The 17333-nt window shown below is 39.6% G+C and overlaps 1 protein-coding gene across 1 annotated transcript in view; it reads left to right on the forward strand.

The window, feature by feature from the left end:
• Nucleotides 1-517: 517 nt before the first annotated feature.
• Nucleotides 518-17333, forward strand: part of SYNPR (synaptoporin) — a 338589-nt gene continuing 321773 nt past the window's right edge. Inside the window, exons 1-2 of the mRNA XM_004035840.4 lie at nt 518-920; nt 1046-1111. Coding sequence (XP_004035888.3) covers nt 903-920; nt 1046-1111 — 84 coding nt within the window. The 5' untranslated portion in view covers nt 518-902. The remainder of the gene's footprint in view (nt 921-1045; nt 1112-17333) is intronic.

Genomic DNA, 17333 nt, shown 5'->3' on the forward strand with positions numbered 1-17333 from the left:
TGGTCCCACATTCAACATTAATTTGTTTCCACCTCTTCTCTGTAGGCAGTTTCCTCTGTCCTGGTCCTCCTCTCTCTGGTATCCACAGGCCAAGATGGATCCCCTGCCCTGTGTGCATGGCCCCTGTGCTCTGCTCTGCACCACTGTCCAGACCACATTGCAAGTTTTTTTTCCCCTTTTGCTTCCCCTGGGGGAAGTGACACTGCTTATCCTGTTTTTTTGATGTACCCCAGCACTTAAGCACTGCCTGCCCACAGGAAGGATGCTCCATAAAGGTTTGAAGGAATGAATGAAAGAGCCAACAAATAGTTATTTTTTATTTTTATGTATTTATCATTATTATTATTTTGCTGTTTGGAAGTCATCAGAACTCACACAGATGTCTCATGTAAAGTGTGGGTGTCTTCCTCCTACCTGGAAACCCACCTTCTTCAGGTGGACAGCCGTCTTGCTGATGGTGCCAAGCCCGCTTTCCCAAACCAACAGACCCAAAGTTTCCCCGGAGCCAGAGGGCACCGGGCGCACGGCTGAGCCTGCACCAATGTATGTGGGCCCTGCCTCGCCCACCTCCTCGCCCTCCCCTCTGGAGCGCGGCTGGCCAATGACAGCCTTCCCCTGGCTCCATGGGTTTCCCCCTCCCCTGTTGTCTCTACCCTGCCCCAGCTCTTCCCTGCCCACCCCTCGCTGACTCGCCTCGCCTCCCCGACGCGCTGGGTTCCCGGAGCGCAGAGCCCAGCGTTAGCGAGTGGGCTCCCCGAGGCCCCCTGCCCTCGCCGGGCTGCTCCAGCGTGTCGCTCCTCTGGCTGCTCCCGAAGGGGCTTCTGGCCCTGAGGACGGTGGTGCCAAACGAACTTCATTTTTAAAAAGAACTGGTGGATGAGAAGAGCGAGCGAGGGCGAGCTATGGACCCTGTGAGTCAGGTGAGACAGAACTGGGCAGGGCGGCTGGCTGGGAGCAGGGGGCGGGGGATGCCGCGGCTTGGGAGAGGCGCCCCCAGCCCCTTCCTCACGCTTTGCTTTCTCTCTCTCGCCTCATTCCCCCAAAGCTGGCCTCTGCGGGCACCTTCCGGGTGCTGAAGGAGCCCCTTGCCTTCCTGCGAGCCCTGGAATTGGTGAGTAGCAGTGTGTGTGCTGGGAGGGGCGTCAGGCAGCCAGCTATCAGGTGAGGAGAGGTCGGATGGGGTGCTCCGTGCTCGGTTCTGCTCCAAGCCGGAGATTCAACCCTCAAGCCGGGGATTTCAATCCTGCCCCCTCCTAAGATGCCGTTCCAAGGTGGTGAGGACAAAATCGAGGCACCCTGCTTGGAGGCGGGAGTGTGGACGCATTTTTGCAGGCGCTTAGACAAGTGTGGTCTCACCTTACCGCTTGCAGACGCGCAGGGGCTGTGGAAAGAAACCTTCCCTTTGGGAGACAGGGGAAGGGGGGCGCATAGAGGAGCTGCCGCTGGGTTCTGGCCCCTCACCTGGACCTTCGCGGGGATGAGGGGATGGGTGGAGGGACCCATAGTTGAGCGGAGGAGCCGGGAAGACTTGGCCAAGCTCAGAAAGTTGGTCAGAACTGAGACAGCTCCTCTGCGGAACTGGGATGCTGGACGCGCGTGTTCAACTGCTCCGCGGGAGCTTCAGGGAGGGAAAGATGCTGCGAAGCTATTACAGACTGTTATAGACGGCGGCGGATAGAGAGCAGAACTCCTTCCTTCCCTACTATAGTTTCTTTTCTCTGGCCACTCCTCTAGGGCTTTTCTGATTATACCCAGAAGAGCCCACCAGCCTGTTTGCCATGGCTTTCTTCAGCGACTGGGCTTTAGGAAGTTGTATTCCACTTCTGTGAAACCACCCTGACGCTCTTATTGCAATTTGTCTATGGGCAGAGGAGTGAGGCACAGAAACGGTTACCCACAGGGCCACAGAGCGATGTCAGTGTTGTTGGCTGGATGATGGTTATTCAGAATGAAATCTGCAGGTCACACATTTCGTCTTGCTAGGAGCTCCAAAAGGCAAGCAAACCTATCTGAATAGAAAGTTCAAAGCCTGTCATGTAGCATTAATCAGAGTCCCTAACACTGACTAGCTGGGAAATTATGTAAGAGCCTGTTCTCTGTTCCCAGATCTTAGCTCCAAGGGCTTATATCTGGCAGTGGCTACATAACTGTGATGATTGTTTACACGGATGATCTACAAGATAATTACATTTACCTTGTTTGTAGACTTGAATGAAAATGTATGCGTATATCAATTTTGCATACACCAGGACAGCTTTTGGAAGGCTTGAATTAGTGGTTCAGAGCTCGCTATTCTGAAACTGTTTTCCTTACAGTCAAGTTAAACAAGCAAGCAATCCTCACAGTTCTGGAAACTTTCAGTTTGCTTTCTCAGAATTCTGCCCTCATTCATTCATTCAGCCATTCAGTAAATATTTCCTGTGAAGTAGTGGCTTTTAGGGAAGAAAATAATAGTTCCATTGTCAAGCTATTATCTCTCAAAACCAAGTGCAAAGACCTGACATCATTTTCTGACATAATCTCTTATTGTCTCACACGCTCACCTATCTGAAATATTAGTTCATGTACACACCAATACTGTGGCAACATGATTTTGTGCCATTGTTCCTCACACAGCCTCTACTGCTATATAAAAAGGTGTTTGTTATCTGGATGAACTTGTTCAAATTACAGGTTTCTGGCCACCAAATCAAAATATTGGTAAGATGGGTGCCCATGAATCTGCATTTTAAATGAGCTCCCTGCATAACTCTTATCCACGTTATAATTGGAGAACCACCACTCTAAGCTATACCAGATCCCTCCAAAACTCAAAAGCCCCTTTTACCTCAGTGCCCTTGCTATTTCTATTCACACTGTATGGAATGTCCTCACCTTCCAAGCCTAAAAAAAAAAAAAAATGTTTGTTTTTTACCTCAACTAAATGTTACCTCCTCAATGAAGACTTTTCTCGTATTTATTCCTTCCTCTTTCCTCTATCCCAAACTGGATGATTCACCTTGTTCTTTGAACTTCCACTAGATTTTTATTCATTCACTCATAAGAATTTATCACACTGCAAAATACTGTTTTATAGCTCCCCCCCCCCCACCTTGGGGGAGGGGTGTGTGTGTGTGTGTGTGTGCACAGGCGATGTGTGTGTGAGAGAAAGAGTGAAATAGAATAAAGGTTACTAAGTTACTACATTTAAATTATTTGCAGTCCTTCCCCTCTCTCTTCCAGGATTCTAAGGCTCGAAGGAGGAAGGGCTTTTTGCTTGTACCTCAGTAATTAGACTCTCATTTGTGGAAGAGAACATGAATAATGGACAAAGCAAATTTTAAAAGTTAGATAAGTTAGTTGGTTGATCTACATTTTAAAAGAGCTGAGCTAGAGACATGAGGAGAGAGTACTAGTTGCTGAAAAAGCTAGTAGTGAACAGAGGGAAAGAACATACATTTTGTGTGCACACAATGGCTTGAGGAGGCACTCTGAGGTATCTTTTTCTGTAGGAGATATCGACAATGACAGGAAATGTGATTTCTTATAGATGGTAGAACATTTCTTCTGTTTGTCTCTGTTTCCCTCACTGGTTCCTTTCATAGCACTTGGTTAAACAGCAAGTAATCAGCAAAAATTGTAAACCGGTAATGACAGAGCACTTAAAATATCCCAGTTTATCCTGTTTCTGTGAAAGTTTTACAAAGCAATGGAGAGCAGCTTTAAACTTGACAGTGTCTTTAAGCTGCAATTTCCCCATGCTGTAGAAATAAACATGCATGTAAAGATATATGTATCTTAGTTTTGGGGGTTGCTATAACAAAACACCATAAACTGGATAGCTTATACACAACAGAAGTTTATTTCTCATAGTTCTGAATACTGGAAAGTCTAAGACCAAGGTGCCATCAGATTCATTGTTTAGTGAGGGCCTACTTTCTGGTTCACAGATGGAGCCTTCTTGCTGTGTCTTCTCATAGCAGAAGGGAAGAACTCTGATCTCGTCCGTCCCTTATAAGAACACTAATCCCATTCACAAGGGCTCCACATTTATGAGCTAATCACCTCCCAAAGGCCCCACCCCCTAAGACCATCACTTTGGGAACTATATTTCAACATGTGAACTTGGGGGGAGGCATAAACATTCAGATAATAGCAATATTCTCAAGAATATTTATTGCAACATCATCTGTAGTGAAAAGAACTGGAAATAACTAGTAAGTCCATTATAAGAAAATAATTAAAGTATGATTCATCATGTTATGAAATATTATATTGCCATCAAAAAGAATGAATTAGCCAGGGATGGTGGCTCATGCCTATAATCTCAGCACTTTGGGAGGCTGAGATGGGAGGATTGCTTGATCCCAGGAGTTCAAGACCAGCCTAGTCAACATAGGGAAGCTGTGCAATTCTGGAACATATTAATTAAAATACGGCTTAACATATAGTGAATTTCTAATATTCAGTGCAGCAGAAGACACGTCTTTTGACAGGAATACCAGCTAAGTCAGTAGATATTTGATTCTTCAGTGTTTGATTTTTTTCATTAGTTGAAGTGAGTTTTAGTTTTGTTAAAATTACAACCAAACTATTTTCACATCATCTTGTAAGTTAAGTGATATCAAACATAAAAGACATGTTCTCATGTTTCTTTTTCTGACTAAATGTCGATGCATATCATTTTTCTATAAGCAATCAGTTGCTTTTAAAATCAGAAGGCTATATTATTCTAATGAACATACTGGATCTAAATGAATATGAGGTTCCATAGCAACAAGATATGCTATGTGTTATCTGAGAGAAACTGAAAACAAATTTAGTAAAACTGTTAGTATCAAAAAGAATAGGAATACATTTTTATTGTCCGCATTATGATCAAATAAAAATAATGTGAGATTGTAAAAAAGGAAAAGAAATTTAAAAAATTAGGCATTGTGGTGCATGCCTATAGCCCCAGCTACTTCTGAAACTGAGGTGGGAGGATCGCTTGAGCCCACGAGATCAAGGATACAGTGAGCTGTGGTCACTTCACTGCACTTCATCCTGGACGACAAAGTGAGACATTGTCTCAGAAAAAAAAAAAAGAATGAATTCAATTAATATGCATTGACCTGCAGGTAAATATATCATTGTATTTGATAAAATTGTTAAGTGAGAAAACATAAGTTTCATTCTTTGTATTTGATAAAATTGCTAAATGGAAAAACCAGTATTCTTTTAATAAACATGTAGATAATTTATTGAATCATATTTCAAAATAATATAGAGTCCTGTATTTGCACAAATAAAAATATAGTTTTGCATGTGAGTGAGTGTGCGTGTGTGCAATTTGTATGAACACAGAGGGAAGTGTAGATATAAAGCACTGAACTGTTAAAATTGATTTTTTCAGAAGGGTGTAATTTGAGATGCAGTAGGTAGAGAACAGGAGAGGCTGATGGTAAACTGTGGTATGCAAGAAGAATTGTGGGCCTATCACCTGTCTACAGTTGTGCACACACACAAGAAATTCTTTAAAATAGCTCATATTTTACATTTTTTTCTATGGATTACCCACATGAACTGGTATTACCTTTAATGTCATCTTCTACTTTTGGATTTTATAGCCTGGGGAAAAAATCCACTTTATTTACGTGTTCTTTCCTTAGGAAGGGTTCACGGATACAGTAGATTTAAAGTCTTAATAACATATAAAAGTCAAGCCTTGAGGGGAAAGCTTTAGCCAATTTCGAAGACTTGCAGGCAAAACTCCCACATCCTTAATCTCTACTTAAATGAGGTCAGGGTACTTTTCACTATCTTTTAGGTCAAAACGGAAAAGTCGGGACATAGCACTGACTCTGGTGGTCTTTTTCATTTATTCCCTGATGATAAAATAGGTCCAGCAAATCTCTTAAACCATCATCTGGAAATGGCAAAATATATATATTAAACTTACCCCATTTTCAGACCACTCTGGAAAACTAAGTTGGTATAGTCCTGTCTTCCACAGACAATTCTTTTTTTTTTTTTTTTTGAGACGGAGTCTCACTCTGTCGCCCAGGATGGAGGGCAGTGATAAAATATGTCCAGCAAATCTCTTAAACCATCATTTGGAAATAGCAAAATATACATATTAAACTTACCCCATTTTCAGACTACTCTGGAAAACTAAGTTGGTATAGTCCTTCCACAGATAATTCTCCTTTTTTTTTTTTTTTTTTTTTTTTTTTTTGAGACGGAGTCTCGCTAGGCCGCCCAGGCTGGAATGCAATGGCACCATCTCAGCTCACTGCAAGCTCCACCTTCCAGGTTCTCCTGCCTCAGCCTCCCGAGTAGCTGGGACTACAGGAGCTCGCCACCACGCCTGGCTAATTTTTTGTATTTTTAGTAGAGACAGGGTTTCACCATGTTAGCCAGGATGGTCTCGATCTCCTGACCTCGTGATCTGCCGGCCTCGGCCTCCCAAAGTGCTGGGATTACAGGCGTGAGCCACCACGCCCGACCCACAGGTAATTCTTATTTTGCTACTTTAGTATTTTGCCAGTTGACCTTTGGTCTCCTTTTTTCCCTTTTCTTCTAAAAAATGATGTTAGTAATTCTTTCTTTACTATATACAATGCACTGAATTTGTACCTGTAGATTTTTATGTAAAATGATAAGTGGAGGACTCCACACATCCATATTGTTCAGAACCACAGTGGTGCAGACTTAAGGTCATCAAAAGAACTTAAACTCTCCAAAACAATATTTGTGTGGCTTGCATAGTTCTCCAACACAATGCTGCAGCCCTAGATTCTGTGCCTATGGAATAAACTGCTGACTCAATTTGCCTAATTCTTCTAATCCTTATTTTTGACATTCATCCCTAATTTTGCAATACCTTCTGCTATAACCCTGGGTTTCACATCACCGTTCTCCCTTTCCAGTCTACCTCCCTGCCTAACCAAGGCGGCCAGTGAATCCAAAGATGCAGCATGTCTGGTATGTGAGGTCTACTTGATTTAAATGGAGACACTAGCATTTATATAATCTTCATTCCTGAATTTAAATTCTAAGCCATGTTTTTCAAGCAAATATCATACTGCTTTCTTAATAACATTTATAATTTATGCTATTGATAACAACAAAGTGAAATGTGTCATCATAACATACAATAAATACAATTTTATAATAGCCACCATTTTAAACTCCTAATGAGAGAAGTAATAACAGCTACCTTTGTCATGCAGGCATCATATGGGGGACTATATTACTGTGTTTTTCTTACATCATTTTGTTGAATCTGTGTAACTTTAACATTCCCGTTTCTCCAGGAGGCTCAAAGATGTTAACCAACTCATCAGGGACAAAATTGTGGGAAATGGCAAAGCCCAGATTTGAGCAGCCTCACTCCCAACTTCATTCTCTTAAATGCTACACTCCTGCTTTCTCCAATGTGGCAAGCACTTGCCATATCTTATCCCTGATCCTCAAAGAAGCTTTAAAAAGCAGATGTTATCCTATTTTACAGTGTTTATCTCAGTCATCAACTTACATATTTGAGGTCTTTTCTGAAAATACCAAGGAACATTTGTATTTAGAGATGAATTCAACAGACATCAACTGTCTTTTATATTTGGCTTTTATTTTCTGTTAGTTATTAATTAACCAAGGTAGAGTTGATTCCAATTAAAAACCAGTACTTTTCATTTTAAATATGTAGAAAAAGACTTCGATTATAAAGGCAATAATTTAATCTCATTTTTTATCTTTTCCTCTTTTGTTAAAAAAAGTGTGCATAAGTCAGAGAACTCATTTTCTTCCTGTGTATAAACAAGACAGGGAATTCTTACAGAAAATTTATTTAAATCGTGAGCAGCAATCTACCATTGACAGTTTGATGTAATTTAAAGCTATATTAATGTGGGTTTAATTACAACCTTCTAGCCTCTCAATTGGTGACAACAATCATGTGCAATTGGAGTATGAATCAATAAGTGCACAACAAACAAGCAGCTCCTCAGTGTCCAGATGGATTCATCACTTAATGCTTTCCTGAGTGTATTAAGACAACTGGTATTTGGCCTCACAAGTACAGAAAAAAAGAGAAAAGGGTCAGGAATGCTTCTTAGGGATTTGAATTCAGATTTTATTTTTTACTAGCTTTGTTACCTTGGGCAAGTTAAATTCACTAGGCTTCATTTTTCTCATCTATAAGATAGGGCTAATAATAGTTCCTACTTCAAAGTGATGCTATCATGATTTAATGATTTATCCGAGTAAGGTGCCTTGCTTAGTACCTACACTGTGATAAATGCTCAATAAATGATTATGAAGGTGATGATGATAACGATGCCAGCGGTTATGATGGTGATGAAAAGGGAGAAAGTAGAAATTCATCAAAGGATAATTTAGGAAATTACAGGTAACTTTTTGCAAGTTAAAGTCTTGGCAACACTCTGAGGTAGAAATTTGTATTCAGACTTGCTCATACCTCTTTTTAGCCCCTCTATCTCTGTATTCCACTGTGGAGGGCCCTCATACTGGCAAGTCTATTTTTACCATAGCATGAGTGACTCTTCAGGTGCTTGCTCCTTGGAATATTCACATTTCAAAGAAAATTCCAGCTTGGCCAGTATTGAACCTAAACGAGAACGTTTAATGGAAGAATTGCAAGCACTTGCCCTTCAGGGGTTTGTTGTTGAGGTATGGAGAGACACTTTTCCTGGTCTTTCTCAAATAACAATCCATAGACAATTTCATACATTTGAAAGAGACACAGTGGCCCCAACTGAATTCTCCAGGATGTAGCTGAGGGTCCTTATAGGGTCAGATACAGGCACTTACTAACCACATTGTAATGCCCAGGTGCTCCAGGCCCTTGGGTGTTCCCCCATAGAAACTGGGGAAAACCCTGGAGTTATGCTGAAGTACAAACACCATCCTTAGTTCTTTGTTCCCCAGAGGACCCACATCTCTCACTGACTGAGGTATGGGGACAGAAGAAAAACAGTCATGTGCTAGTAGAAGAAAAGTAGAAAATCTCTAAGGAGTATGTGCACAGAACCATGGTCTTCCTTTGAGTCTTCATCTTCTGTGGGGATGTATTTGACTTTTGTTGTATTTGTTATTATTCCTGTTCAATGTATTAGCTTAGGCTCCTTTAAAGACCTCAGTTTCCTAACCTGAAAACTGGGGGCAATATCTCCTGCCTATAGTGTTGAAAATTTTAAGTGAGATCAAGCATGAAAAAGTGTTTAGCAAACTGTTAACTATCCTTCTAAAGTAAATGATAATTGTGACCATGATGACGGTGACGATAAAGAAATACTTTTTCCAACCTAAATGACTCTAGGCAGCGTAATATAGTTACTGGACAGAGCACAGGGTGAGGTGTGAAGTGTAAGAACTTGATCTCTGTTCCCTAAGGGACTAAGTCCTTCCAACCACTTACCACCCTCTGCCTTCCATGCCAGTCTCTTTGGTCTCTTTGAAGCCTACAAGAAAGGATGATGCTGCCAGTTGAATGTAATGAATTATCCAAACTTTACTGGGGAAAGTTCCTTAGGAGAGGGGAATGTGGTCCATCCTCACCCTTTTAACTCTCATACCAAGAGACAATTTCTTGCTCTGTACACGTTTCACATTTCTTGATGTTTTAGGGGCCTGGTCACGGTTTCTTGCTGTTCTCATGAACTTTTGTACATGCCACTTCCACTGCCCAGAATGCTCCCTCTCCCTTTTGCTCAACCTTTTTTAGTTGATGAATTCTTCTTCTCCCTTCAGTGTCAATGTAGATATCATTGTCTAGGGAGGTCTTACTAGATAAGGTCAGCCTTCTGACGGCTCCCAGACCACACTTTTTAATGACTTTTCATTCTGGCTACTCAACCAGAGTAAATGCAGTGTGAGAGCAGGGATCTTGTTTGTCCTGCTCATCAGCGCATTTTATGTTTCTAACAGTGCTTAACGCACAGTAAGGCCAACTTCAGGGACATCGGCAAACTCCACCAAAACACCCAGGCAGTAGGTGCTTAGAAAGTATTGGTTAAGAAAATGAGAGAAGGAGGAGGGAAGAAAGGGAATAAAGAATATGTAAATGAATTATTGGTAACACATTGGATGAGATGTAAATTCCCCTTAATGGTCTTCATTGTGAAGTGGAATTGTGAAGCTTTCCCTGGAAACAATTGTTTAGCTTGGTTATGGAGGAGAGTAAGTCACACAGGCACCACTGTCAAGGAAACAGGGCTATTATAGGGATACCCACTGCATGATAATGGTGGAGAACTTTTACAGAAATAAAAGTTCAAGGACTGAAACAGGCTCAGGTCTCATATCTTGGGTTCACGTCAATGAGCAGCAAGAATGCCTTAGCAAGAGTGCCACTATTATTATGTCTTTGTCACTGTCCTGCCTGCCCTCTCTCTGTGTTCCCTTTCTGTTTCCCATTTATTCTTGTCATTATTCTTATCTAATGTCCTAACAGAAAGAATATGATTGCTTCAACTAACAAAACAATTATTTTAGTTTGGACACAACTATCAACCCCAGGCAATATCATAAGTCAATAGCCAGTCTACAAATTGGTTGCCATAGATCAAATGCCCACTGCTATCCTGTCACTTGTGGCCTAAATAAAAAGGGTCATGATATTCAAAACATTCCCCTTTTGTCTCTTCTTTCAGCTGGAGCAGCGATCATGACGATCCTTTAAGTCATTAAGAGGACAGACCCAGTGAGAAGTGTACATGTCTGGTTTAAAAGTAAATGATTTTTAAACCAGTACTTCTTTTTTTGAAATAGCACTGGTAATTTTCTCAAGATGTTACACCTTTGAGATTTTGGCATCAGTATTCTTGGAATGCTCTCTGATTACGGGATAGCTGAGTGGATTCACACTGATAATATTATCCAAAGAGGTACACCTTAGGCTCTTCAGCACATGGGCCTCCACTAGCTTGTGTGATCTTGTCCATTTGTTGAAAACCTCTTTTTAAGAGAAATGATTAGGTTTTGCCTAATGATAAGACAATTTGTGAATAAAAATGTATTCCCCCAAACCCACATGTACTTCATTTTTATTCACATATTTGTTGGTAAATTCAGCTCTGGCCCTTTATGTTAGAAGACTACATTAATTATTATATTCATTTCTTGTGTGTATGTGTTTACTAATGTAGTAGAAAACTAATTACTCATGGAAGAGTCATTGGATTGCCTTGTGTGATAGGTGCTGTTTCTTTGAGGAGGGGAAAAAGAGGAATTTGTCGATGAGCAAATACCACTGGAAAAATGTAGAAGGCAGTGTGGAACTTGAAGAAGCATCAATTTTGGGGTCCATTTTATGCCAAAAATTTTGCTCTTCTTTTCAGCCATGGAACACAGAGCAGATTGCATAATTATGCTCATTCTCAGGGTCCATAACTATCAAATGAGGACCATAAGAGTCATGTCTTTTGGTGTTGTGATGGTTAAGTAAGATAATATTAGTAAAACCTCCAGCAGTGTCTGGTCTATACCAAGATTCTCTAACTGTAACTGAGGAAGAGGTTGTTGAAGTTGATGATGTATCTACGAACACAATCAAGCATTCCTAAACTTTCTAGCACTGGAATAAACATAAAGGGTTTCAATATAGCATTGTTACATTGTTTTTTGTTCCCATTATTTCTCCATTGGAAGAATGTTGATTGTGAGATGTCTTAGTCTGCTTTGTGTTGCTGTAGAGGAATACATGAGGCTGAGTAATTTACAAAGAAAATGGGTTTATTTGGTTCATGGCTCTGCAGGCTGTACAAGAAACCTGATGTCACTATCCACTTCTGGTGAAGGCCTCAGGCTGCTTCCACTCATGGCAGAAGGCAGAGAGGAGCTGGTGTGTGCAGAGATCACATGGTGAGAAAGGAAGCAAAAGGTGAGGAGAAGGTGCCAGTTTCTTTTTAATAGCCAGCTCTCACAGGAACTAACAGAGAGAGAATTCATTCATACACCCCTCCCCTAGGGAGGGCATTAATCTATTCTAGAGGGATCTGCCCCCATGACTCAAACACCTCCTATTGGGCCCCACCTCCAAAATTAGGGATCAAATTTCAACTTGAGATTTGGAGGAGACAGACATCCAAACTATAGCATAAGACGATCATAAAGTAAACACAATAATGTTTAAAATAGTATGTAGAGACAAGTGCTTTATTAAGTGCTATGCACATGTTTTTCATATAATTTCATGTTACTTTCAAAAGACTAATAAAAAACTCCTTTTCAGCCGGGCACGGTGGCTCACGCCTGTAATCCCAGCACTTTGGGAGGCTGAGGCAGGTGGATCACAAGGTCAGGAGATCAAGACCATCCTGGCTAACATGGTGAAACCCCCTCTCTACTAAAAATACAAAAAATTAGCTGGGCGTGGTGGCGGGTGCCTGTAGTCCCAGCTACTCGGGAGGCTGAGGCAGGAGAATGGTGTGAACCCAGGAGGCGGAGCTTGCAGTGAGCAGAGATCACACCATGGCACTCCAGCCTGGATGACACAGCAAGACTCCGTCTCAAAAAAAAAACAACAACTCCTTTTCACATATGAAAAAATTAAGGCCTCAAGAGATCCCACTACTTGCCCAAAGTCATACAGCTATAGCTAGCATGTTAAGAGAGCCAGGATTTGAACCCAGGCAATTGGATGCCAGATTCCATGCTCTTAACCATTTTTCTGCATTGTCTTCCATTAACAGTAATCACTCATTACTCCTAGGTCTTGGAGCTAAATGATTTCCCAATGAAAACAGCAGGGACAATATACATAATTTCTTCTTAAAGTCATGTCTTCTAACTCCTAATTCAGTTCCCTTTATGCTACCTCATGCTACTAATAGACAAAGCAAAGCTTAAATGCCCTCATGACTAAGGATGTTCATACCTTCTCAGTGACCTTTTTATTTCTCGAAAACACTCCCACTCCTTGAGAAAATTTTACTGAACTTGTGTATCTTTTTTTTTAACAAAATCTTTATTCACTGATCCGTTGTATAAAAAATTCAAATTCAGAAATATGTTGTTGAAACATGCAGATACAAACAAAAATATCTGTAGAATTCAGGAAGGATATGGATATTTAGTAAGATTATGAACACCCAAATTCCTAAGTCAGGCAGCTTCCATCATGGATGATGGAGAAGTAAATAAACTTTGTCCATTGTGTGTGTGTGAGTCGTCATTCTTTGGATCTGTTATTTGGAAGCATTTGTGTGCTTTAACAGGAAGTTCTCACACATCCATCTGGTCTACTCTGAGATTTTCTGGCTGGCCTTTTATGCACTGGCTTCACCTTACACCTGATGGACAGTTGGCACACTTTTCAGGATCTTTCCGGTTGAGACTTGAGAAGATAGAAGAGTTAGATTGGCATGGAGATATTAGAAAATTACTGAGCACAAACCCATGATCTGAGTGAAGCATGGAGATCCTGAGAGGTATTTCAGTGGGAAAAGGGGGTAGCTGGATGAATAGAGATTATTATTGTGATTTAGAATGTACTGGATTTGAAGCCATGCAAGCTAAGTCTCAACCACAGACTTTGGGTATGTTCATGGGCAGATCAACATCATTGAACCTCAAGTTTCTCAGGGATTTTACCTACATCAAAGGTGTTTTTTAATGATAAAAATGAATTAATGGCTGAGAAACCTTGGGTAAATGTCTTTATCTTTCTGCCTCTCAATTTCTTGAACTATAAAATGGGAATAAACAACTGTAACACAGAGTTGTGAAATAAAATGAGTTTATGTGTATGAAAGTTCCCCTCCACTTTATCAGAGAGGGCTCAGTAAAGGTTGACTGTCCTCAAACCCAGAAAATTAAAGCTCAGATATCTGGGAAATCTTTCCCATATGAGAAATATCTGTCATGGGCTACCTTTAATGTCCATCTACAGCTGGAGGTTTGTGAGGATAGGGGAGAGGTATGTTTTCTGTGTCATAATCATCAACTAGAGTTTAGGTAAGAACTTTTGTTGTCAGATTCATGGATTCTATTTATGAAGCAGTTGAAAGCAAAGCATGATTATTATGTGACCACCATTCAGTGAGGAGATGAATTTGAAATTTATTTTTAAAGACAAGTGCTTCATTGGTGAAAAAAAAAGAATGTGTGTGAAATTGATAGTGGCATTAAACTCCAGCTATTCTGGGGGAAAAGGCTGTGTTTACCAGCAACAGTACGTAAATTTGAAGTATAAATATTGTAGTTTCTCTCTCTCTCTCTCTCATGTGCATATATAAATACATGTTGCTTAATGACAGGAATAGGTTTGGAGAAAAATGTATTGTTAGGTGATTTAATCATCGTGCATACATCATAGAGTGTACTTACACAAACCTAAATGGGATAGCCTACTACACACCTAGGCTACATGTACAGCCTATTGTTCCTAGGCTAAAAACCTGTACAGCATGTGACTGTACTGAATACTGTAAGCAGCTGTAACACAATGGTATTTGTGTATCTAAACAGAGGAAGGACATGGTAAAAATTTAGTATTATAATCTTATGGGACCATCATCATATATGTGGTTGGTCATTGACCAAAACATTATTATGCAGTGCATGATTTTAACTTGCTAGTGCTTTAAAAAATTTTTTAATTGACATGTAATAATTGTGCATATTTTGGGGATACAATGTGATATTTCAATACATGTCTATAGCGTGTAATGCTCAGATCATGGTAATTAGCATATCCATCACCTCAAACATTTGTCACTTGTTTGTGTTGGGAACATTCAAAATCTGTTCTAGCTATTTGAAAATACACAATAAATTGTCATTTATTATAGTCATCCTGTAGTGCTAGCTTTAAAAAATACCTGATTTTATTCACTATATTCTCATTTAGTAATAGAAAAAATACTTGGATTTGACTGTCAGCTCCATTAGTTACAAGCTATGTGACCTTGGACACACTACTTAACCTCTTTGGGCCTTTCATATTTATAAGAGTAGAAATAATGATAACTAGCAGGCATAATTATTGTGTTCATTAAATAACATTTGCAAAGATTAGCGGCACATAGGAAACATTTAAAACGAGGTATTTTCCTTCTTTTCCTCCAAATATTCTTTTACTGCAAAAGTTTGCAAAGAAAGCATTGGAAAATTCACAAGAGTCTTCTGCTTCTCCAGTTGTTATCTCTTAAATGTGCACATGCACACACACATGCACATGCACACATATGTTCTTTGTACTAAAGGTCATAAAGAGCAGTTCTACGTAACTGGAATGAATTTGAGTGGGACAGTAAAATTAGGCAGGTGTGGTTGGCAAGGAAAGAATGATTAGACCAGAGTGTCAAGTTCTAGATCAGCATCCCAGACACACTGTAGCCTCAGGCTGTCTGTAGGCTTTGGCAAGGGGATCACGAATTTGTGAAGCTGTTTTCTGAAGGGGATAACATAATTGTCTATTTTAGAGAAAAAAAAAAGCCCCACAATAGTAGAAATTCACTACAATGGCTATACATTAATGAGTTCTTGCTACATGCCAGGCTGTACCATGTTTGTGCTACCTACATTACATACTTTCATTCAGATCTTGTAATGACCTTATAAGGTCACTTGCCTCAAGTCACACAGGTGGTAAGTGACCAAGGCAGGGTTTCAAATCATATCTATCTGACTTCTTGCCTTTCCCATGTCTGCTTTGCTGCCAAATATAATAAGAATATTTGTCTTTGGGGTGGAGGGTTTTTTTGGACATGCTATGTAGAGCCGTTTTGTGCATAAGTGAAATGTTTATTAACAATCACAAAATAAGCAAAAATTAGTAAATTAAAATTACCCAGTGTTCTTCCACTGAGAGATAACCTTAATACTTTGAAATATACTTTCAGATATCTTTTACATTCATGAATGTTTTGTCTACAAAAATGATGTATTAGTTTGCTAGGGCAAACCACATAATGTATTAATTTGCTAGAGACTTACAATCTTAGTAGCTTAAACAACAGAAATGTATTATCTCACAGTTCTGGAGACTAGAAGTCTGAGATTAAAGTGCCAGCAAGATTGGTTCCTTTTGAGGGTCCTGAGGGAGAATTTGTTTCATGCCTCTCTGTAGCTTCTGGAAGTTTGCTGGCAATATTTGGTGTTCCTTGGCTTATAGAAATATTGTCCTGATGTCTGCTTTCCTCTTCACATGGTTATACTGTGTGTGTGTGTGTGTGTGTGTGTGCCTAAAGTTTCCCTTTTTCTATGACACCAGTCATATTGAATTAGGGGCCCACTCCACTCTAATATTACCTCATCTTAACTAATCATATCTGCAATGTCCCTCTTTCACAGTAAGGCCACAAGTGAGGACTTCAACATATGAATCTTCGGAGTACCCAATTTAGCCCCTAACAAATGGGTTCCTAGAAGAGGCACTGTTTTGTCACCTGCTTTATTCTCCTTAACATATTGTGAATTGTTTTTCTATGCCATTAGATAAAATATTTTTTCCCATAATTTTAATGTCTATATGTGATGATGCTGTACGCCTCTCTTGGAGATTATTTAACTAATTCCTAACTTAGGTAGTTTTCAAATGTATATTATTTTCAAAACCTGCAAGGAATTCCTCTTTAAAGATAAATAATTACTATGCCTCTATTGTTATTAACTTAGATGTAGAATTGCTGGCTCAGAAGATTATACATTTTTAAGGTATTTAGAAAAACTACCAAATTACTCTCCAATGAGGTGTTATCAGTTGGGTATTACCAGTTAAATGTTTTTACAGTTTGACAGTGGAAATGAAATCTTGATTGACTTTGTACTCTAATTTTGCAACGAGATTGTACATTTTTGGGTAAAATTATTTATATTCTTATTTTCGTTTGGAAATATTTTAATGAACAGAACGGATTCATAAAGCAATAGCCAAGTCTGCCAAACTCATGATGCTGTTCACGTGGACTTTTACATAAGCTGTTACCTTAATCTCTTTCTAGGTCATTGTACTACTCCACCACTTGGAAATTATTTAGATTGTTGTTCTCTGACTTGGGCAGAGAGGCAAATACTGAGGCTTTCTTTCTCTGAATTCATTATATAAAAATAGATATAATTTTTAGAACGTCAAAGGTAATTACTGTTGTTATAAATCTTTTATAAGCTAAACAATGCTATAACATAAGTTTGCCATTTGTGTGTCTTATTTATATTATTTATTAATGTATCCTAAGAAACATTATTATTTTACTTTAAATAATACTCATAAATGTTAGTGCATATTCAGTACTTTTCTGAAATTGCACTTCATGTATATATGTGGCTGAGACACATATATGCAAATTTATACCATGCCTACTTTGGAAATGGATTTGAGGCACTTGAAATTTTAATAATTCTTTTGATAG

Source organism: Gorilla gorilla, chromosome 2 (assembly GCF_029281585.2).
Source record: "Gorilla gorilla gorilla isolate KB3781 chromosome 2, NHGRI_mGorGor1-v2.1_pri, whole genome shotgun sequence".
NCBI lineage: Eukaryota > Metazoa > Chordata > Mammalia > Primates > Hominidae > Gorilla > Gorilla gorilla.